The sequence below is a fragment of the Babylonia areolata genome, chromosome 6 (genome assembly GCF_041734735.1).
Source record: "Babylonia areolata isolate BAREFJ2019XMU chromosome 6, ASM4173473v1, whole genome shotgun sequence".
Taxonomy (NCBI): domain Eukaryota; kingdom Metazoa; phylum Mollusca; class Gastropoda; order Neogastropoda; family Buccinidae; genus Babylonia; species Babylonia areolata.
In genome coordinates, this window is record NC_134881.1 from 12,641,412 (window position 1) to 12,666,256 (window position 24,845).

A 24,845-nucleotide genomic window follows, 5' to 3' on the forward strand; every position below is an offset into this window, starting at 1 on the left:
ACTCCTTCCAGGAGTAAAAAAAAAGAAGAAAGAAACCGAGTGGTTTATTTTATCGATACATCGATACTTCTCGAAGACCGCATATGTTGGTTTTTTTTTTATTATCTTTTATTCTGTTTTATTCTATCTTATTTTTCAATTTATAATTATTTTTTTGACGATTCATTCATCAGTTCACTAGTTCATTCATTCTACCATATTCTTTATTTAAAAGCAGTTCTATTTTGTAATCTATTTACATTTATGAAAGGAACAACAAAACATTATTATGTATTTATTTTTCTTTCACTAAAAAACTGTTGTATTTTCCGTTTTCATACATATTATTATTTGTTTATGTGCTCTCTCTCTCTCTCTCTCTCTCTCTCTCTCTCTCTCTCTCTCGGCTCATTATTTCACATTACCCCCCTGTCACATGTTCTTTAAGCTAATGGACAAAGTGCCAAAACGTCGCTAATCTCTTATTAGTTCATTTTGTTTCAGTTATGTTTTCCCCTTCTGTTCCATTGTAGGCTATCTGTCAGTGTTTTGCACCATTTTGTTCTCGGATCAGTACCTACCGAATATATCACTTGAGCTTTACAGCAAATGACATTCAACGTGAATTTTCAGTGTTCAGTGTTAAGTGTTCTCTCTCTCTCTCTCTCTCTCTCTCTCTCAGCGGCCTTGCAGCTACCCACAAAACTGATGTTAATAATTTCACACTGGCTCATATCAGTTAAATATAGTTATTGTACTTTAAGTTATGTGCCTTCTGCTGATAATACGGCACGTCTGTATGTGAGTATAATGATTAGGAAAAGGAATGTGAATGTGAAGATGTATATGTTGAGGGCTGGGCCGGTGGGAACCCAAAGGAAAGAGACAGGATCGAATGGATACGAGTTGAGCGCACATAGTTAATATTGGTATTCACCATCCATACCAACAGTTATATCTTGTTGTCGAAATTCATCAAAAATGTGTTTCAGTTGTTTGCTGATCCGGCTGTTATGTTAGACTGAGACTCAGGCGAGCTTTCCTTAGTTCGGAATGTCGTGCACTTCGTGAGGCCCTCACGGTGAAGACGAGACGAAAGAGGCAGGACTGACAGTTATTAAAGTACCAGAGTCAGTGCTTTCAGTGGAGCCAATCCCGCGCCATCCCGACTACCGCATGGAAAGTTCCAAACCCTGTGGTGTTTCTCATGGAACCCTTGAACAACTGATTATCAGTTTATTGTAAACAACAACAACAACAATAATAATGATGATGATAATGATAAAGATGATACTCTACTGCTACTACTACTACGACTACGACTATAAAAGGAGAAGAAGAAGAATGAAAAAAAAATCATCATAAAGAACCTATGAAAATGTTGTCAATTGATTAATAATAATGATACTTTAAAATAATCAACATGATCATGATCATCATTATAATAGCCTAATAACGATGACGTTTCTTCCCCTTCCCCAGCACTCCACTTAAGTGTTCATTATCTTTGTCTCCCTCTCTCTCTCTCTCTTTCTTGCCACACACACTCACACACAAACACACACACACACACACACACACACACACACACACACACACACACACACACACACACACTGACTGACTGACTGAAACCATTTATTGTCAGATTAACTGTTTGTTGTACTGACATTTTCGCAACCATTTGAATAAAATATTTAACTGAGCAACACAAGGAAATTCTGATTTGAGGGAAGGTATGATTTAAAAAAAAAAAACCCCACAAAAAACAAACAAACAAACATATTTAACAAATGAAGTTACCAAATTTCATTAATATCATTATCTCCAAAAAATATTCTAACGCACACACATACTCACATACGTTTCTCCCCCACCCTCTCCCTACCTACATCCATGCATGCACACAAACGCCCATTATAATTCCCCCACCTTATTCACACACACACATGAACACTCCCCTGCGCTCGCCCCACCCAGTAGGAGCGGGTAGCAAACCCGGCAAAAAGAAAAACACCTTCTTCTTCTTCTTCGCTCGTGGGCTGCAACTCCCAAGTTCACTCGTATACATGTACATGAGTGTCAGTCCTTCAGCGGTGTTGTCACACCACTGACACAAGGTCCTGGCCCGGGGGCAGATTCAAGTAAACTAGGCTGGCCTGGTCATTCGGACAAATTAAATGCTGCTGCTTTTTTTGTTTTTTTTGTTTTGTTTTGTTTTGTTGTTGTTGTGAATTATCAAGAAATGCTTTCAAGAACACTTTGAATGGCGTATACGTAACGTAATCTTATTCTTCGTCCTGTATAATCTAAATTATATATTTCGGGATGAATTTGATATGAGATTAAAATATTATATCTGTCGGTGTGCTTTGTTTTGTTCCGTGTCTCACACACACACACACACACACACACACACACACACACACACACACACACAGAGAAGTGTCTGTGCATGCGTTTATCTTCAGACCTTGATTCAAAGTCAAGGCAAAAAAGAAAAAAAAATCGTCTGCATCCATGAACCACTCAAAGGTTTTGGGGAAAATTCCTGTCAACAGACAGGTGTACAAACACTCAGATGTTCATAAACATGCATACTTGACGTGCACATGCCAGAACACACACACACACACACACGCGCGAGTGCGCGCACACACACACACACACATACACATGCATTGTCTCTCTCCCATTTATAAAACAGTGCAAAAAAAAAAGAAGTATTTTGAGATATGTTTCCAGGATATTTAATGAAAAGCATACAGAGTGAAAAGAAACCAAACTGAAAAGTGTACAGCATCAGAAAACATCAAAACCTCTTGAATACGCATGAAAGCATTATATCTTTAAAAAAATCTGGTAAATTAAAAAAACAAAACAAAAAAAACCAACAACAAAACTTGACATACCGGATTACAGGACATAGAACGCCCACAACTTTATACAAAACAAAACAATCTTTTTCTCACACCAATAACCCAGCCATCATCTCTAAAAACCACATAATATATACTAGAGAATGATGAACAGAGAAGGAAGGATTCAAAAACTAAATCAATATTTGAAAAGTAAAAAAAAATAGCAGATACCTGATGCGGAGAAAAACAACAGAGGATCAAATTCAACAGAGGATCAAATTAATGCGAAACATCAAAAAAAAAAAGAAAAAAGTGACGTACTAGAAACAGAAAGAGAAGGGGAATGAGGGAGGGGGTGGGGGGTGTAGCCCGAACAAGTAAAGGTCCGTTTATACAGAGCGCGAACGCGAACGCGAACGCGAAAGCGAACGCGGTTTTTCTCAGAAGGTCGCGCGGCTTTTTTGCTATCAACCAATCAGCAGGTACTTCCCTTGCATCATTTCCACAAATAGAAACTTGTACGCCTGACCGTTCCAAGAAAAAGCTAGGCACTAGCGTCAGTCTACTTTGCTTGTGAAGTTTGGAGAAGAATGGACAAGACAATGGACAAGACAGAAGCCATGATTCTTGAAATTGAGAAGAATCATGTACTGTATGACAAAGCAGACAAAGATTACAAAGACATCATGAAAAAAAGAGACATATGGAAAGCAATTGGACAGAAAGTCGGACTGACAGGTACTATGATCTCCTCCGTGTCTGACTCTCTACCTGCGCCATGATTCCAAATGACCAAATTTTATCTCTCACAGCAAGAAAAAGACGAGCCGCCTCGAAAGCCGTCGACGGTTTTCCGCGTTCGGGTTCGTGCTCTATTTGAATGGCAAAACTGCTCAAAAGTCGCGTTCGCGTTCGTGTTCGCGTTGGACGCGTTCGCGTTCGCGCTCTGTATAAACGGACCTTTAGTCCTGGAAAGGGACAGGGATACGCCGCTTTCAGTGAGTGACAACACAGCGTCACTGTCACAGTCAGTCTGGTCCATAGACACCGTAAATGAGATATCAGTGTCTATGGTCTGGTCCTGTAACCTGGCGTGGTGGTGGGGGCCGCTGCCGGCACAGCTGAACTCATCGCCAACTGTCTCCATTTCTCGTGGTCGTGGGATAGAGCCTGAGTTCTGGCAAGCCCAATAGTCAAAGACCGCCAGAAATGGAGTGAGTCAGTCGGTATCAATACGTTCAAATACTCAGTCCCGGCTCTCAACGCTCACACAAATTAATAAACATACAAGAGGAACATATCCAGAATTTAGCATGTTTTATTATCAAACTCCAGGCTTATTGTTTTTCTTGGGGCTGGGGGGTTGGATATCCTAAAAACAACAACAAAAAACAAAAAAACAAAAAACAAACAAAAAAAAACCCCCACCAAAAAACAAAACAAAACCCAACACATACAAAAACCAACAACAAAAAACACACATGACATCACCTTCAGGATTACACATTGCATGAAAAAATACCGAATAACCATACACTGAACAAAATCATGTAAAGACTGGGTGAGAAGACGAGTCTTACAACAACAACAACAACAACAAAAACAATTCAAAGCTACAAGTAAATACACACTGTACAGAATTTCTGGAAGACTGCTGGGTTAATGATCTGGAAGCTGCCAGCAGAAGATGATGCTGAACAAGCATTCACCATACGACGTACAGAAGACCGCGGGTGACTGTCAATGAGAGGATGGTACAGTATCGAGGGAAAACAGACGGGGAATTCAAAAGTTAAAACAACATAAGCGCGGTAGATAAAACTACGCTCAGCACAACAATTGCATGAAGATTTATGAGCTGGTCAGTGTCTTACAAGACTGTGACCTGGATAATAAAGAAAAAGACAGCAAAACAAATCAGTGCCACCAAACGGAGTGTCATGAAGCTTCTCATTTTAACCGTTTATGTTGTCACCAAACTGCAACGCAAAAAAGCACACAAAACAAAAATCCAAATGTTTTATTTCTCTCCCATCTTCTGAACAGATCCATCATGAGGTCACAAATCATGATGTAACTATTGGTACGCATTAAAAAAAAAAAAAAAAAGATTAAGAAGAAAAAGAATATGTTTACATTTTCATAAAAGCAAACAAATCAAAACTTATTTTGATATCATTTTGATATTTCTACCGATTTAAATATGACCGATATTTAACCACACCTTTAGAACGTCTTCAGTAATTCCAGTGTCCCATGGTTTCCTCTGGTAAAAAGGAAGATGAAGAACTGGCAGACAGAGGGAGTGAGAGAAAGACAGATTGCTGACTGACAACTGGACTGTGTTCCGTGACTACTCTCCAATCGTCAGCTCACCTCCTGCAGCAAAGTCTTTTCATTCATTCTTTCCAGCTTTCCACTTCATCTTAACACTTCTTACAATCAACTCGAAATAGTAAACCTTTTCACTGCCCGACCCAAAACAGTATACCTTTTCATTGTCCAGCCTAAGACAGTATACCTTTTCATTGTCCAGTTCAAGACAGTGTATCTTTTCATTGCCCATAACAAAACCTTTTCATTGACCAGCAGCATAATATATTAGATAGATAGATAGATAGATAGATAGCTAGAGAGAGAGAGAGAGAGAGAGAGAGAGAGAGAGAGAGAGAGAGAGAGAGAGAGAGAGAGAGTACATAAAACTGAGCACTGCACAGTTCTTTAAAAAGAACAAGAGCAGACATTTTCGCTGACAAAATGACAACAGATGTTTCAGAAACAAAACGACGACAGATATTCCAACAACCTGCAAATACTTACGCAGGCTCTCTATCATTGTGAAATGTAACTTTTTCATGGTTTATAACCAATTTCACTGACTTCATTATTTATTAATATATATATATATATATATATATATGTATCTTATACAAAATTTTCATTCATGTTTTGTATCCTCCACTGTTCTATAAATCAGTATCAACTTTAATTTCAAAGTCTTTCTAAAATGGACTGTCAAAAATGGACGTTGAGATATAGCTAAACACACCTTTGTGGGCAATGTTTTTATTTCAGTTCAACCAAGCAACAGATTTTAAACTTTCACAGTGCCCACTGTAGAAGTAAAAAGTAATAAATCCTCTCTTTTTCCCCCACTCCCACTCCCCTTCCAACAACCAACAAAATCAAAAATCATAAAACCCAAGCAAAAACAACAACAACAACAAACAAACAACAACAACAACAAACAAACAAACAAAAAAACCCAAACAACTCTACACATATCAAACCAGAACATAAGTCACCCACATGCCGATGATGCGTCAGTCTTTTTAGCAGACACTGATGCTATGCTTTGGTTTTAAAGCTGGTGGTTTTTGCAACAAACCGGCAGAAGTTTTGTCGGTCTCGCCAGGGTCTTGGAGAGAAAAAAAAGTTACAGGTGCAAATAAGCGCCAGGTGGGATTAAAAGCGTAAAAGGCACAGTTGGTGTATGGTGTGTTCTCGGTGTGTCCTCGGTGTGTCCTCGGTCTATTCGATCTTCTTCAGTACGTCCTCCAGCAGGGTCAGATCACCTGAAACACACACAGTTTCTTTATGCACGAACCTGAAAAATAACCAGTGGATCGCTTCAACAATTTTTAGACAATAAATATCAAGAACTGATGATTTCAAAGTTGTTGGTTTAATTGAAAAACCCCATCGGAACTGTCCCCCCCCCCCCCCCCCCCACCCCCCCCCCTCCTCCCAAAAAAACCCACCCCAAAACAACAACACAACAACAACAACAATAACACACACACACACACACACACACACACACACACACACACACATATATATATATATATATATATATGTATATATATATATAAACCCCCCACCCCCACCCCCAAACCCCCCCCCCCAAAAAAAAAAAAAACCCCAATAACACACACACACACACAGATATATATATATATATATATATATATATATATATATATATATATATATGTATATATAAATCGTGGAATATTGTCCAAGTCAGATTTGGAGCTGCTATGGGCTTCAGCAGAAAAGCTGGGAACACGAATGAACCAAGCATCACCCACTTTACATAATTACGTCTTTGACATCGTTGTTTCTGTGTATGATTTATCACTAAGACATACGGGTCGAGACCTGCCAATTTTCGTACTGATTTCTGTCACATTGTCATCTCATCATCTTCACCTTCTGAGAAAGATCCTGTTTGAAACAAAGAAAGGAATTACATGGGGGTGGGGGGTATATTATTGTATTACATTTCTTTTTGTTCACGACAGATTTCGGTGTGAAATTAGGACTGCTTTCCCCAGGGAGAGCGCGCCGCTATAGCGCAGCACCATCCTTTTCTGTTCTTTTCTTTTTTTTTCTGCATACAGGTGTATTTGTTTTCCCACCAAAAGGATTTTTCCAACAGAATTTTGCCAGGAACGCCCCTTTTGTTTCCGCAGGTTCTTTTACGTGCGCCAAGTGCATGCTACACATGGGACCTCAGTTCTTCGTCTCATCCGAATGACTAGCCTCTAGACCACGACTCGAAGTCTAGTGGAGGGGTGTTGCATTGCTGACAAGTAAGTTTTCGCATGAACCATCAACACTGACTGAACCGCGGCCTGAAAAATAGTTCAGTATGTGGTCGTGTTCGACTATGACCATCAGAACAGCAGAAGAGGTAACTGCTGTCCCGACTATCTGGGCAAGAATTTGATTATATTAGAGAGTGTCTTGCCCAAGATACATCCCCACTCTCTTGGCCAAGAAGGTTTCAGGACAGTCGGCGTTGGGATGGTTTTGTCGGCGAAAGGACGGATGCATATTAGGTGGACCATGTTCACCCGCAAAGAGCAGTTTTAGAGTTATGCATGCGTGTGAATGACTGGTGTGAAAGCGCTTAGATTTGTCTCTGCACAAGATTCAGCGCTATATAAATCCTATCATTATTATCATTATTATTAGAGCCAAGACTTACCTCTGATGCTTTTTGCCAGGGTGATGACTTGCGCTTTGCTGTTGAGGACTTCCACGCTCTGCGTGTAGGCGTTGTAGCGTACGCTGAAGGGGCGTGGGATGGTGTCAGCGAAAGCTCTGAACACAGCATACACAGCGTTTATGATCATCTGCTTGCTTTCTGGTAGAGCAATGCAGTAACCATAATTTATCTAGCCTTTTGCTGTGTAAAATCTATCCCAGTATATCATTTTAGATTTTAGATTCGTCCAGTGCATCTTTACATTCTATTTTAGTCTCTCAATCCTTTTTCAGGGCCAGGACAAAACAAAACAAACAAACAAATAAGCAAACGAACAAACAATCAAAGAAAAAAGAAAACAGAAAAAAAACTAACAACAAGCATTTTTGCTCCATCAATATACTAAAACAAAAGCTCTTCTCCCGGGAATTGATCAAACAAGCACATTAGCATCAAGGCTTGATAGACATGTTACACACACGAGTTAACTAACTAACAAACCTACCAACTAACCGACCTACTAACCGATCAACCAAGCGACCGACCGACTAACCAACGAACGAACGAACGAAGCAACTAACCAATTAACCAACCAACCAACCAACCAACTCATTAACTCACTCACTCACTCCATAAGTGAACAACAACAACAACAAAAAACCCAAAAGATCACTGACCGCACTTTCTCCTTGGCATCAACAAAGCTCTCGGCCACAAAGTAGACAGGCTGGTAGGAGGTGATGGGATAGGTCTGAACGGAGGTTTTGGATGGCTCGAAGGGACGTACCTCGGGCTTGTCTGACAGGCAGTACTGCAAAGTCCAGCCAACAATGTATGTTCAGTGTCGTTCTTCTTGCGCTTACAACACACCAGATATATATCTTCTGAAAAATTCAGGATATATATCGAGATTTGTGTACACCAAGGAGGGGGAGGGGGGAAGGGGGACAACAACCAAAACATGTCATACTCACCAGGATCTCTGGTTTGATTGACATTACATGAACGACACATTCTGTCTGTCTGTCTGCCTGTCTCTGCCCTGATTGTCCTCTATTCACTCTTTCCTTTACTGGTGTTTATACTGATCATTACACCTAAAACTCACGATTTTCAGAGGTGTGTGTAAAATCAAAAGTGATTTTTAAATACTTATTTAACATACAAAAGTTAACATATTATTGTTCTTGTAGCCTTATCTCCAATATCTTATAATCTTTTTTTATGTTGTTTGTTCTGCTTTCTTCAGCTATGAAAGGAACCAATTAAAAGAGCCGCTTTCATCTACCTTGTTGTTTGAAATGGTCAAGACATCAGTTTGGTGTGTACACTGTTTGGTGCACAGTTCGATGTGTAAAGATGTTTGGTACACAGTTTGGTGTGTGAGATGTTAGGTACACAGTTTGGTGTGTGAGATGTCTGGTACATAGTTTGGTGTGTGAGATGTCTGGTACACAGTTTGGTGTGTGAGATGTCTGGTACACAGTTTGATGTGTGAGATGTCTGGTACACAGTTTGATGTGTGAGATGTCTGGTACACAGTTTGATGTGTGAGATGTTTGGTACACAGTTTGATGTGTGAGATGTCTGGTACACAGTTTGGTGTGTGAGATGTCTGGTGCACAGTTTGGTGTGTGAGATGTTAGGTACACAGTTTGGTGTGTGAGTTGTTTGGTACACAGATTGATGTGTGAGATGTCTGGTACACAGTTTGATGTGTGAGATGTTTGGTACACAGTTTGATGTGTGAGATGTTTGGTACACAGTTTGGTGTGTGAGATATTAGGTACACAGTTTGGTGTGTGAAATGCTGGGTAAACAGTTTGATGTGTGAGATGTTTGGTACACAGTTTGATGTGTGAGATGTCTGGTACACAGTTTGGTGTGTGAGATGTTAGGTACACAGTTTGGTGTGTGAGATGTCTGGTACACAGTTTGGTGTGTGAGATGTCTGGTACACAGTTTGATGTGTGACATGTCTGGTACACAGTTTGGTGTGTGAGATGTCAGGTACACAGTTTGGTGTGTGAGATATCTGGTACACAGTTTGGTGTGTGAGATGTTAGGTACACAGTTTGGTGTGTGAGATGTCTGGTACGCAGTTTGGTGTGTGAGATGTCAGGTACGCAGTTTGGTGTGTGAGATGTTTGGTACACAGTTTGGTGTGTGAGATGTTAGGTACACAGTTTGATGTGTGAGATGTTAGGTACACAGTTTGGTGTGTGAGATGTCAGGTACGCAGTTTGGTGTGTGAGATGTTTGGTACACAGTTTGGTGTGTGAGATGTTTGGTACACAGTTTGGTGTGTGAGATGTTAGGTACACAGTTTGGTGTGTGAGATGTTTGGTACACAGTTTGATGTGTGAGATGTTTGGTACACAGTTTGGTGTGTGAGATGTTTGGTACACAGTTTGATGTGTGAGACGTCTGGTACACAGTTTGATATGTGAGACGTCTGGTACACAGTTTGATGTGTGAGATGTCTGGTACACAGTTTGATGTGTGAGATGTTTGGTACACAGTTTGGTGTGTGAGATGTTAGGTACACAGTTTGGTGTGTGAGATGTTTGGTACACAGTTTGGTGTGTGAGATGTCTGGTACACAGTTTGGTGTGTGAGATGTTAGGTACACAGTTTGGTGTGTGAGATGTTTGGTACACAGTTTGGTGTGTGAGATGTTTAGTACACAGTTTGGTGTGTGAGATGTTTAGTACACAGTTTGGTGTGTGAGATGTTTGGTACACAGTTTGATGTGCGACATGTCTGGTACACAGTTTGGTGTGTGAGATGTCTGGTACACAGTTTGATGTGTGAGATGTTTGGTACACAGTTTGGTGTGTGAGATGTTTAGTACACAGTTTGGTGTGTGAGATGTTTAGTACACAGTTTGGTGTGTGAGATGTTTAGTACACAGTTTGGTGTGTGATGTCAGGTACGCAGTTTGGTGTGTGAGATGTTAGGTACACAGTTCGATGTGTGAAATGCTGGGTAAACAGTTTGATGTGTAAAATGTGTGAGATGGTTGGTACACAGTTTGGTGTGTGAGATGTCTGGTACACAGTTTGGTGTGTGATGTCAGGTACACAGTTTGGTGTGTGAGATGTTAGGTACACAGTTCGATGTGTGAAATGCTGGGTAAACAGTTTGATGTGTGAGATGTTAGGTCACAATTTATGTGTGAAATGATGAGCACAGTTTATGGTGTAGAATGATGAACACAGATTGGTGTGTCGATTGGTGGACACGGTTTGATGTGTGGAATGGTGTATCTCTTGATCAAAACAGTTGCAGTTTCTTTCAAGGTGGTGTCAAGTGGTCTGATACATATACTCCACACGAAATATTGCCTGAAAATTTTTTTTTAAAAAGGGAACCTACCGTTGCATTTGCTCTTAACTCTACATCAAGGCAAAGCAAATCTGTTAACTCACTCAGTACGGTCAGTCCTCTCTTCTCCTCTACACAGACCCCTCGGATGTCCAGTGGGTGTCTCAATGACCCAACCTTTAGCTTTCGTCGTCAGAATTGTGGTATTCTTTGTCAACATTCACCTCTTCAGTATAAGAGCCTTCCGCTTGCAATATTTTGATGGTGGTAATTGGGGTGAAACGCTGTTAACGTCGTCTCTTTCGCCGTTCGTATGGAGAGAGTTAAAACAAAACAAACAAAACCCCCACAAATTAACAACAAAAGACCCACAGTGATTTTCTATATTTTTAAATTGATTTTAAACCCATAGCAGTAAACAACAACAACAACAACAAACAAACAAATAACAGCAACAAAACCAAGCTCCACCAACAATAACCAGATAAGCGCTCACCTGCAGTTCACCAAAAGACGACAGCAGGCCAGCTCCAAACGCTTTCAGTTCACCATTCTGACGGCAAAGTCCGAACTCTACTGTGAACCAGTACAGCTGAAATTACACACACCAACACACACACACACACACACACACACACAGAGTCTAGGGGTATAACAAAAAACCCCACAAAAAAGAAAGGAAGAAAACACTAATACAGAATTATATAAAGAAAGAAAAGAAAATTGGACACTAAAAAAACACATACATTTCCCAGGAGAAGTACTAATTACAAATGACGAAACAGAAACGTCCACATATTATGCTCGCACACAACGACAGTCCTACTCTGACTAGCTGGAACGAAGGGCCTCGATTAGGGGTGAAAGGTACAATACAATACAATACAATACAATACAATACAATACAATACATCTTTATTCATCCATTCGCAAATTAAATGGTGCATCCTCAAGCTCGTCACTCACCCTTCACAATATCTCAGCCAACAGCCAAGTCCAACACACTCGCAACATGACAATTGTTGCACAAAAGACGAAAAAGCAATGCATGAAGCTAAATATACACAAGCAAATAACACAACACAGCAAGTACACCCCCCACCCCCAAGTTACCTTACCCCCCCACCCCCCACGCCCCCAACACACTTTGTAAAATAACATGGATAGTAAGAAACAAAATATCAGAAAAAGACATGCGTCTATAAAATCATTATCAATTGTTATACGGCAAGTTCAGTTTTAAAATAAATGCAATATGCGGCAAAAGGGATAGGTTCTAAAGTAACTGGTACATTTAAACAAAGATTCCTGAATATGAAACCCTGCCATAAATTAAGCGTTATAAAACATAAACATATCATAACGTCCATATATGTTCGCACACAACACTGAACAGCCCTATTCTGACTGTTGGTAACTTAACGGAGGGACTATCAGCTCACCGTGGCCAGCTTCTCGATGTATTCGTCAGGCGCTCCCAGGCTGGCCAGGCCGATCTCCTGGGAGAACTGAGCGAAAGCCGGATCGGCGAACAGGGGAACGTGGCCCAGGACCTCGTGACACACGTCTCTGGAGACACAGAGTTAGGTCATGGATTGATCATTCAAACACTGGAGGCGCGCGCGCGCACACACACACACACAAACGCACACACACACATACACAAACGCACAAACACAGACGGACAGACAGACAGACACACACACACACGCACACGAACACACACACACACACACACACACACACACACACACACACACACACACTCTCTCTCTCTCTCAATATCTGTTCTTGTAAACCTGTTAAGAAAAAAAAGGAGAACACACACACACACACACACACACACACACACACACACACTATCTCTCTCTCTCTCTCTCTCGTAATCTCTGCTCCTGTAAACATGTTAAGAAAAAAAAGAACACACACACACGCACACACACGCACACACACACACCCACACACCCACAAACACACACGCACACACACGCACACACACAAACACACACACACACGCACGCACACACACACACACACACGCACGCACAAACACACACGCACGCGCGCGCATACACACACACACACACACACACACACACACACACACAAGTAACATAGATGAAGTGATTGACCTCCCCTTCCTTGCTGTATTCTGCCACCTCTCTCTCTCTGTCTCTCTCTTGTCTCCACTGTCTCTCTCTCTCTCTTTCTCTGTCTCCCCCCTCTCTCTATCTTTCGCCCCCTTCCCCCAGCAATACCTCTCCAGCTCCCCCTCGCAGCTCTTTTTGTCTATCTTAAAATTTTGTTTTATATTATTATTATTCTTTTTTCAATCATTTCATTTTATTCATTGATTGCTCATTGTCTTGACCTATGTTAATTTTCTTTTTTTTGTACTCCCCCTCTCTCTCTTTCCCTCTCTATCTGTCCCCTTATATCTCTCTCCTCTTATTCTCCTCTATTTAGTGTTGTAAATGTCAAATTACCATTCATGTATCCGTGACTATAATATGCATGCTGTACTGATAGAATGATTCCCCCTTTGTTTATGTTACTGTTTTCCTTTCGAGGGCTGCATGAAAAAAAAAAAAAAAAAAAAAAAAAGCAAAAAAGCAAACACCCCCCCCCCCCCCCCAAAAAAAGCATTATTTTGCTTACTGTATTACCCTCAGAAAATCAAATGTATTCAATTCAATTCAATTCTCTACCTGTGCCAGTTATGAACTACGCTCATTCAGGCAGATTACCTCCCCTACCTTGCTGCATTTTCTCTATCACCTTGGATTTTTGTGCACATACCATTTTCGTGCGATAGAAAGACGAAACAAAATGAACAGGTTTCTTGCTGCATGACCAGTGAATGTTGTAAGAAAAAAATGAACATTTCTATGACATGTGTGTGTGGAGGATAGTTTGTGTTCCTCTGTCTGCTTTGTGGAACTTGACCCGATCAAAGTATTCGATCAAAAACATTTAAAAATCCTTGGTCATAAGTCAAGCTAAAAAAACAAAACAAAACAAACAAAAAAAAACAACCCCCCCAAAAAAAAAACAACAACCAAAAACAAAATAAAACAAAGAAAACAAAACAAACAAAAAAACACCCCCCAAAAAACAACAACAACAACAACAAAACAAAAACAAAACAAACAAAACAAACCCACCACCAACCAAACAAAAAAACCCGAAAGTGTTTGGCCAAAGTATACTGATGGCAGTGTGTTTAATACAAAAAACAACCCCCCCCCCCCCTACGGACCAGCCCCCCCCCCCTCTCTCCCCAAAACCTCCCTACTTCACGTGAAAATGCTGTCAATCAGCAACTGATCAATGGTCTCAAGTTTGATAGATATACATATGTAGATAAATTAAAACAAAATTTTGAATCCAAAAAAGAAAAAGAAAATTATAAATCATTTCAACAACAACCACCACAAAAATATATATAATAAATATAACTACTTAAGATGAAAATGATGTCTTTCAGATATCAATCTGTCCACTCACGGATCATGTGTCTATGAAAATAAAACTAACAAAATTGAAATGAGATGAGATAAAACCAGAAAAAAGAAAAAAAAATTCTAAAAAAGCTGCATGCCAGTCTGGTACCGATGAGTCCAGTCACAGTTCATGTATATGTAAGAGTAAAACAAACAGAACAAAATAAGATAAATAGATAGGAACAGAGCAGAACAGAACAGATCAGAATAAATAGAATAGAACAGATGTATTAAAAAATACATAATAGACCCCCCCCCCCCCCAAAAAAAAAGAAAAGAAAAGAAAATAGAAAAAACCCCAACTATTTCTGATGAGAATGCCATTGATCAGCTACCAATCGGACCACCTACGGTTCATGTGTATATATAAATGAAATAGAATGAAAAAAAATGAAAAAAAGTAAAGCAGAGCAGAAAAAAATAAATCAAAATGATATATATATATATATATATATATATATATATATATATAGAGAGAGAGAGAGAGAGAGAGAGAGAGAGAGAGAGAGGAATATGCTGTAAGACAGGCAATGATCTCACCACCCATGGTTCATGTGCACACATACAGATGATAAAGTCAGATAGAATTTAAAAAAAGGATAAAATAAAATAAAATTACCATTACCACCACCACCACCACCTCCCCCCTCACCACCATTAAAAAAAAAACCCCAACAACAACAAGAAAAAGAGAAGAAAAAAAAAAGGAAAAAAAAAGGACGAAACTGCCGTCGTTCAAGCGCTGTCAGATGACTCAAATTAAACCAGCTTATGGTGCATATTATACAGATGATAAAATAAAATAAAATAAAATGAAATAGAATAGAATAGAATTATCACTACCACCACCACCACCACGGAAAAAAAAGGGGGTGAGACTGCCGTCGCCCAGGTAGCGCCTGTCAGATGACTCAAATTAAACCAACTTATGGTGCATACAGATGATAAAATAAAATAAAAGGAAATAAAATAGAACAGAATTATCACTACCACCACCACCACCACAAAAAAAAAAAAAAAAAAAGAAAGAAAAGGAAAAAAAAGGGGGGGGGGGGGAAAGAAAAAAAAGAAGAAGAAGAAGAAAAAAAAAGAACAGGTGAGACTGCCGTCGCTGCCAGGTGACTCAGATCAAACCAGCTTATGGTGCTCAGAATTAAGCCTCGACTCACGGTTCCGGGGTGTACATGGGCCTGGAGCTGTGACGGATGTACTGGGTGGAGTGGAACACCCGGAAGGCCAGGCCCGCCAGGAAGTCACGTGACGACAGGAGGCCGGCCACAGGGCGAAGCTGAAACCCCGTGCAGTCTGCACGGAGACGGACACAGCAAACTTCGTTTTGTAGACACTCGTATGAACATATTTCCTGCTGCTTGTTCATACCAAGAAATTGTCCTTAGTTTCCACCCCCACCCCTTTTTGTTTTGTTTCGTGCATTAATTATTATTATTTTTTGGGGGGGGAGGAGGGGAGGGGTTGCCGGGGGGGGGGGTGGGGGGGGGGGAGGGGAGGGTGCGTGGGAGGGGGGGGAGGGGAGGAGGGGGGGGCGGCAAAAAGTATGCCAAACTTCATCTATGGCGTGAACTGCAACTACTTGACTCCTTTCATGTTAAATACCCAATAATGCAATATGATGCACTGATTCTTTCGTGTTCAAATTTGAGACATCTTACACCAATTATTTCTTAGACCTGCATATTTCAGAAGGCATTGTAAGCAGGACGGACACTGCTAACTGAAATAGTACTCGTGTCTTCTTTTTTCTGCTTTAGTGTTCACTTGCTTCTGTTGGTGGCATTGAATGTTCGGATGTCTTCTTACATCTGTCTGCGATGAAAAAGGGGGAAAAAAAAGAAAAAAGATAAAGAACTCATTTTTCATGCCCATGAAATAACAAAATCATGACACACACAAACCAACCACAAAATACAAAGAGGGCTATGACTCAAACTAGGAGGCATTATTGCATTAGCTCCTTGTGCTGCAGCCTTAGGGGGCTGTTTCACCTTTGGGAAGCATCCCAACGCCGACTGCCCTAACGCCCTCTTGGCCGAGAGAGTGGAGATGTAACTTGGGCAAGACACTCTCCACGACAATCAAATTCTAGCCCCAGATAGTCGTGACAGCAACTGCCTCCAATGCTGCTCTGATGGTCATTGTCGGACAGGACTGTCACACGTACGTACCTTTCAGAAAGTCGGAGATGTCCTGCAGCTGAGGGATATTATCTTCACGGAAGCCACAGTTGTCAATCAAGAGGGGGAAGACGTGGTTGAATTCACGGCAGGCGTGAGTGGTGTATAGCTTGCTGAGCTCTTTGAAGATTGTGCCCCTTCCAAACCAAACAGATGACGCTTTGAATGAAAGGCCTCATAAATGAACGTTCACAGTTTAAGCGTTGATAGGCTGAGCCGTACAAAACAAGGCAGAACAGATGAAAAATATTATGCACATATCATTCTGACATCTGTTCTACTCCCAGTTGTTGACCATATGGATGTCGTGACGTCCATCTATACCGCCCCCACGCCCCCTTTCTCTCTCTCTGTGTGAATGGAGTCATACAACTGAGAACTCAAGCATGACAAATCTAACTGATGATGAGTATTGACTACTGGCTACTTTTTAGTATACTCATCTCACAGATTGACATAACTTAACAGTTGGGACACCAGCCAAGTGAGAGCTGTATTATCAATGGTTTCTCCAATGCAATGGGAAATCACTTACAGCTTAGTCTTTTGTGAAGGACTATGACTCTCAAACTAGGAGGCAAAATTGCACTGGCTCTTAGTGCTGCAGCCTTGGGGGCTTGTTGGCCTTTGGGGAACCATCCCAACACCGACTGTCCTAAAAACCCTCTTGGCCCAGAGAGTGGGGATGTAACATGGGCGAGACACTCTTCACTATAATCAAATTCTAGCCCAGATAATCGGGATAGCAGATACCTCCTCTGCTGTTCTGATGGTCATAGTCGAAAACAACTGACTATCAGATATAACCTGTTAGTGGACTCGGCCATAGTCGGCATTCAGATACTCTGAATGTCAAACTCTCCCACCTGCAAGAGGAACGATATCCCGTACTCAGGACCAAGGCAAATAAAAGACATCTGCAAGAAATTCTTTCTGGATTATATAGCCCACAGTTGGATGATTTGTCGGTGACACACATGATATAGTTTGTTTATTTTGTCCGTGATAGTACACAATACAGTTCATCTGTCAGCGACAATACAGCAACAGTTTCTTTTTTCAAATTTTTATTTATAATCTGTGACAACACGCTATACATTTTTTCACCTGTCAAACGCAATACATCTCCTTTCGACTGTGGCAATACAAACATTTACACAGTATACTCACCATGTCTTGATTTCTTCCTTTGAATACTCCACGCGGGGGATTGCCTCGCCACTGCACAGGGTTTCAGAAACAATCATCAGGCAGTGAACAACGGCTGATGTAGTGTGTGAACAACGGCTGATGTAGTGTGTGAACAACGGCTGATGTAGTGTGTGAATCAGGCAGTGAACAACGGCTGATGTAGTGTGAACAACGGCTGATGTAGTGTGAACAACGGCTGATGTAGTGTGTGAACAACGGCTGATGTAGTGTGTGAACAACGGCTGATGTAGTGTGTGAACAACGGCTGATGAAGTGTGAACAACGGCTGATGTAGTGTGAACAACGACTGATGTAGTGTGAACAGTGGCTGATGTAGTGTGAACAGCGGCTGATGTAGTGTGAACAACGGCTGATGTAGTGTGAACAGTGGCTGATGTAGTGTGAACAACGGCTGATGTAGTGTGAACAACGGCTGATGTAGTGTGAACAACGGCTGATGTAGTGTGAACAACGGCTGATGCAGTAGTGTGAACAACGGCTGATGTAGTGTGTGAACAACGGCTGATGTAGTGTGAACAACGGCTGATGTAGTGTGTGAACAACGGCTGATGTAGTGTGTGAACAACGGCTGATGTAGTGTGAACAACGGCTGATGCAGTAGTGTGAACAACGGCTGATGTAGTGTGTGCATCAGGCAGTGAACAACGGCTGATGTAGTGTGAACAGCGGCTGATGTAGTGTGAACAACGGCTGATGTAGTGTGTGAACAACGGCTGATGTAGTGTGTGAACGACTGATGTAGTGTGTGAACGACTGATGTAGTGTGTGAACAACGGCTGATGTAGTGTGTGAACAACGGCTGATGTAGTGTGTGAACGACTGATGTAGTGTGTGAACGACTGATGTAGTGTGTGAACAACGGCTGATGTAGTGTGAACAGTGGCTGATGTAGTGTGAACAACGGCTGATGTAGTGTGAACAACAGCTGATGTAGTGTGAACAACAGCTGATGTAGTGTGAAAAGTGGCTGATGTAGTGTGAACAACGGCTGATGTAGTGTGAACAACGGCTGATGTAGTGTGAACAACGGCTGATGTAGTGTGAACAACGGCTGATGTAGTGTGTGAATCAGGCAGTGAACAACGGCTGATGTAGTGTGAACAACGGGTGATGCAGTAGTGTGAACAACGGCTGATGTAGTGTGAACAACGGCTGATGAATTGTGAACGACTGATGTAGTGTGTGAATCAGGCAGTGAACAACGGCTGATGTAGTGTGAACAACGGCTGATGCAGTAGTGTGAACAACGGCTGATGTAGTGTGAACAACGGCTGATGTAGTGTGAACAACGGCTGATGCAGTAGTGTGAACAACGGCTGATGTAGTGTGAACAACGGCTGATGTAGTGTGAACAACGGCTGATGTAGTGTGAACAACGGCTGATGTAGTGTGAACAACGGCTGATGTAGTGTGTGAATCAGGCAGTGAACAACGGCTGATGTAGTGTGAACAACGGCTGATGTAGTGTGAACAACGGCTGATGTAGTGTGTGAATCAGGCAGTGAACAACGGCTGATGTAGTGTGTGAATCAGGCAGTGAACAACGGCTGATGAAGTGTGAACAACGGCTGATGTAGTGTGAACAACGGCTGATGTAGTGTGTGAATCAGGCAGTGAACAACGGCTGATGTAGTGTGTGAATCAGGCAGTGAACAACGGCTGATGTAGTGTGTGAATCAGGCAGTGAACAACGGCTGATGTAGTGTGTGAATCAGGCAGTGAACAACGACTGATGAAGTGTGAACAACGGCTGATGTAGTGTGTGAATCAGGCAGTGAACAACGGCTGATGTAGTGTGTGCAAGGAAAAAGACATTGTAACCAGCTTTGTTCAACTTACACATGTATAAGGCATTCTACAAATGTGCCTTTGTGTATGTAGACAACAAAATTTAATGAACAACTAGCAGAAGTAAATCTCTCTCTCTCTCTCTCTCTCTCTCTCTCTCTCTCTCTCTCTCTCTCTCTCTCTCTCTCTCTCTCTCACACACACATACGCGCGCGTGTGCTGCACTGTGGCGACTCGATCTATCCACATAGAGAAATCTGTTGTGACAACAGAGTAATAGAATCCAGTAGCAACTGTGGCAAACTCACTGTTTATAGTTGAAAGCAATGTCAGCAAACTCTTTCCTTCGTGCACGGTACACGGGGTCTTTGAAACCCTGTGAAAGTAAAGACAAACCAAAGACATCATTTTCGGTTATAATCAGACGACTGGCGCAATAGCCGAGTGGTTAAAGCGTTGGACTTTCAATCTGAGGGTCCCGGGTTCGAATCACGGTGACGGCGCCTGGTGGGTAAAAGGTGGAGATTTTTTACGATCTCCCAGGTCAACATATGTGCAGACCTGCTAGTGCCTGAACCCCCTTCGTGTGTAAACGCAAGCAGAAGATCAAATACGCACGTTAAAGATCCTGTAATCCATGTCAACGTTCGGTGGGTTATGGAAACAAGAACATACCCAGCATGAACACCCTCGAAAGCGGAGTATGGCTGCCTACATGGCGGGGTAAAAACGGTCTTACACGTAAAAGCCCACTCGTGTACATGCGAGTAAACGTGGGAGTTGCAGCCAACGAACGCAGAAGAAGAAGAAGAGGTTATAATCAGACGTGGTTAAAAAAAAAAAAAAAGTGTTAAAAAATACACTTGCACACTTACCCAAACAAAACATGGGGAAAGAGCACACATGATCCTTTCCTTGGATTTCATTAATTGGTTATTCATTCTCTTTTCCTCCCCCCCCTTCCACCTCCTACTCAAACATTCTATCGTGATATCAGCTTAAATGAGAATAATAATCTGAATGAAATAAATATATAGTATTTTCAACAAATCACTTATTTTTTGGTCTGTTTCCATTTTACGTTTACTCGGTGATAAGTTTTTTTCTTCGTGAAATATAGGAAATAATAAACGAAAACGAAATTAACAGAATTTAAAACAAGCTTTTGGAATATGTGTTTATACCTGGACCTATCTATGATTACAAGGGAATGTTACTGCATTTCCCCCCATTCATCCAAACTGTTTTCAGCTACAATGCTGTGTCAGAACTTTTATCAGATCATCATCATCATCTTCTTCTTCTTCTTCTGCGTTCGTGGGCTGCAACTTCCACGTTCACTCGTACATACGCGAGTGGGCTTTTACGTGTATGACCGTTTTTAACCTGCTATGTAGGCAGCCATACTCCGCTTTCGGGGGTAGATCACATCCAACGATGCAAAAATAAGATTAAAAAAAAGAAAAAGAAAAGAAAGAAAAAAGAAAAAAAAGAGAAGAAGATAAAACACATCATTGCACAAATGACTTTAAAACACAGACTACTCATTATAATATGAAAATGAAATCTCTGAAACTCTGAGAAAATAATTCTTCTGCGTAACACATAAAAGCCATTTTACTTTCTACTAACAGTTACAGTAGCAGAAGAAGAAGAAGAAGAAGAACAACAACAACAATGACAAACTACAACAGCAACAACAACACCACCAACAAAAGCAACAACAGCAACATCAGCAACAACACCAACAACATCAACAACAACAGCGGCAACAAAAGCAACAACAACAACAACAACAACAGCAATAGCAACAACAACAACAGCAGCAATAACAACAACACAAACACCACCACCACCAACAATGACGAAAACAATAACAAAAACAACAGCAACAACATCAACAACAAAATCAACAACATCATCATCATCAACAACAACAACAACAACAAAAAAAACAATAACAAAAAACAACAGCAACAATATCATCAACAACAATAACATGAACAACAACAAAACAACAACAACAAAAACAACAATAATAACAAAGACAATAACAAAACCAACAGCAACAACAACAGTAACAACAACAACAACATCAAAACAACAACAACAAGAACAAAGCGACCATTGACCCACAGGGTGGTCGGCATCCAGCTCAGAACCGTAGCTCAGGATCTGGTTGGCGAATCGATCCAGGTCACGGATCTTTCTGGGGAACCACGGGACTGCAACATACCAGATCAGGATCATGACTACGTACCACGTGATGCTGCATCACTTCCGGGCAAATGCGAGAAGGGGAATAATGTCATAAACAAACAAACAATAAGTAAATAGATAAATAAAAAAGATAAATAAATAAATAAATAGATAAATGAACAAATAAATAAATGGAATGAATGAATACATAAATAGACAAATAAATGAAAATGAGATGAAATGAAATAAAATAAAAATGAAATAAGAAGTGGACGGCTCGAATTCCATCCCTCTCTCACTCCCCTACGTTTTAGTCACACACACACACACACACACACACACACACGCCCGCGCGCACGCACACTTACACACACACACACACGCGCGCACCTGCGCACGTACGCATGCACACATGCACGAACACATACACACACGCGCGCGCGCGCACATGAACACACACACACACACACACGCATTCACGCACCCACACACACACACACACACACACAATCTCGACATTTTAGCACACAGGTTACTGTTTATGCAGCAGCCTTCCTGTTTGCCTGACATTGTGCAATTCATTATGGAACTTGTGTTTTCTTTTCTGTTTTTTGTTGTTGTTTGTTTGTGCTATGACAATATGTTTCAAAGTTCAGCAAAACAATATGTTATGCATTGGTGTAAAGATTTTTTACAATTTGTTTCGTTTTTTTTTAATCACACCAAGGAAAAATTCGCTATTTTGTTCGTTGATACATCTAGCTGTATAGCTTTATCAATCAAAGCTCGTGATCACATTATCAATGATTACCTTTATCAAGGACATTAATTTTGTGATTCGAATTAACGAATTGATTAAGATAGGATAGAATCGTTTGAGTTACATGTGTGTCTCACTTTAAGGAAAATACGTAAACAAAATAAGAAAACCAAACAGGCATTTGCACAGCATGCATGATGTATGCCAAATTGAAACAAATGAAAGAATTCACGCATTCTGTTCCATTACAATAATTGCTCTCTCTCTCTCTCTCTCTCTCACACACATGAATAACTATATCTATCTATCTATCTATCTATCTATCTATCTATCTATCTACACACACACACACACGCGCACACACACACACACACACACACACATATATATATATATATATATATACTGTTCGAAAATTTTCAGCTCTGTTCCCTTGCTAATATAATATAATATAATATAATATAATATAATATGATATAATATAATATGATATAACATAATGTAATATAATATCATATAAATATAGACAGAGATACGGATATCGATTATTTAATCATTTCAGGCCATGGCCCCTAATGAACGCGTATGTCAACAGTTCATGAAACATACAGCACGATGTGCGAAGAACACATAACAATTAAAACGAAAACAAAAAAAAAGAATGCATTAATTAGAATTAATAGAAGAGTTTATGACGTAGGTATTTCTCTAAACTTAAAAGCCTTGCACAAGTACAGAGATAAATCACGTACAACCGTTACATCAGTTACTTGACAACAATAAAGCCAGCTTAAATACACAGGGTTGTTTACAGTATTTAGGTCAGACGAGACTTTCTCTAACGTCATTCAGTGCTTCACAACAAAGAGAAAAAAATGTACTTCATCTTCTTCTGATTTCTTACACAATATACACAACAAATCAGATTCCTTAAAATGTTTTACACCTTAAACGATGACCAGCCAAATCAGATATACCGAATCTAAATCTTGTTATACTCCTGGGGCGTCTACCAATGTCTAACAACAAAATTAATAAGATTTTAAATCATGATTACTGGAAAATGTTCTATAAAGACCAAACTTTTCAATAGTTCTAATAAATAGATTCTAAGTTTGCCAGCTGTAATCATCAACCTTTGGCGAAAAATGTATACAAAACTTTTAAAACAACCAACACATACACATACACGACCGAATCCATTTTCGCACAAACAAAGGCACACATTTGAAACCCAGTTTTTCTCACCATTGGCATCTAACTGGGAATAACATTATGTAGGCTGTATATGGCAGTCCATGATTTTCTTTCTGTGATAATTTTAACCAGTACAGAATAGAATCGACAGCAGAATTCACATATATTGGATAACGATTAGTTTTACCATTTACTAAATCATTAGGCGGAGAGAGAGAGAGGAAGAGAGAGAGAGAGAGAGAGAGAGAGAGAGAGAAATTAGTTTTTGTTAGTTTTTTGTGCTTTCTTTACCTACTTTGTTTCTTTTCACACTTTCTTCTGGAATTATCATAATTTCAGATTCACCCGTAAACAATACCAACTTTGCTAGTTTCAATCTGGTTTTGTCACAGTTGTTATCCACTAAAGTGTCGCATAATTAGCAATCTTATGTAAACAGCTTAAAAAGGGGTGCGGGGTTGATGGGGTGGGGGGGGTGGGGGGGGAGGGAGCTACTATATGCGCTTTGTGTTTAGATAAATCCCTAACTGAATCATACCCATGTGTTTGTGATTCTCTGTAAGGGAAGATGTTAATTACAGCTTAAGGTAAATTAAAGATCGACGCACTCAAGAAAAAAACATAACCAAGAAACCCATCAAATAAAAGTATCGTTAGAGTGTTGTACAGTGTACACACGAAGGCACATGCACATGAGCACACACACACACACACACACACGCACATGAAATTCACACACACGTATATGACACGTGAAAGATAAAGCATCAGATTGTCAGATCCAGTGCATGTCATTTGTCATAATAAAATTCACTATTTCACTATTATTTG

At 40.5% G+C, this 24,845-nt stretch overlaps 1 protein-coding gene across 2 annotated transcripts in view; it reads right to left on the reverse strand.

Moving 5' to 3' along the window:
- Positions 1-2,713: 2,713 nt before the first annotated feature.
- Positions 2,714-24,845, reverse strand: part of LOC143282747 (protein henna-like) — a 46,183-nt gene continuing 24,051 nt past the window's right edge. For both annotated transcript variants that reach the window (XM_076588495.1, XM_076588494.1), the window contains 10 exons: positions 21,995-22,083; positions 20,167-20,234; positions 18,029-18,079; positions 16,850-16,995; positions 15,836-15,971; positions 12,606-12,732; positions 11,660-11,755; positions 8,514-8,647; positions 7,837-7,952; positions 2,714-6,415 (listed from right to left, as the gene is read on the reverse strand). In XM_076588495.1, coding sequence (XP_076444610.1) covers positions 6,372-6,415; positions 7,837-7,952; positions 8,514-8,647; positions 11,660-11,755; positions 12,606-12,732; positions 15,836-15,971; positions 16,850-16,995; positions 18,029-18,079; positions 20,167-20,234; positions 21,995-22,083 — 1,007 coding nt within the window. In that variant the 3' untranslated portion in view covers positions 2,714-6,371. The remainder of the gene's footprint in view (positions 6,416-7,836; positions 7,953-8,513; positions 8,648-11,659; positions 11,756-12,605; positions 12,733-15,835; positions 15,972-16,849; positions 16,996-18,028; positions 18,080-20,166; positions 20,235-21,994; positions 22,084-24,845) is intronic.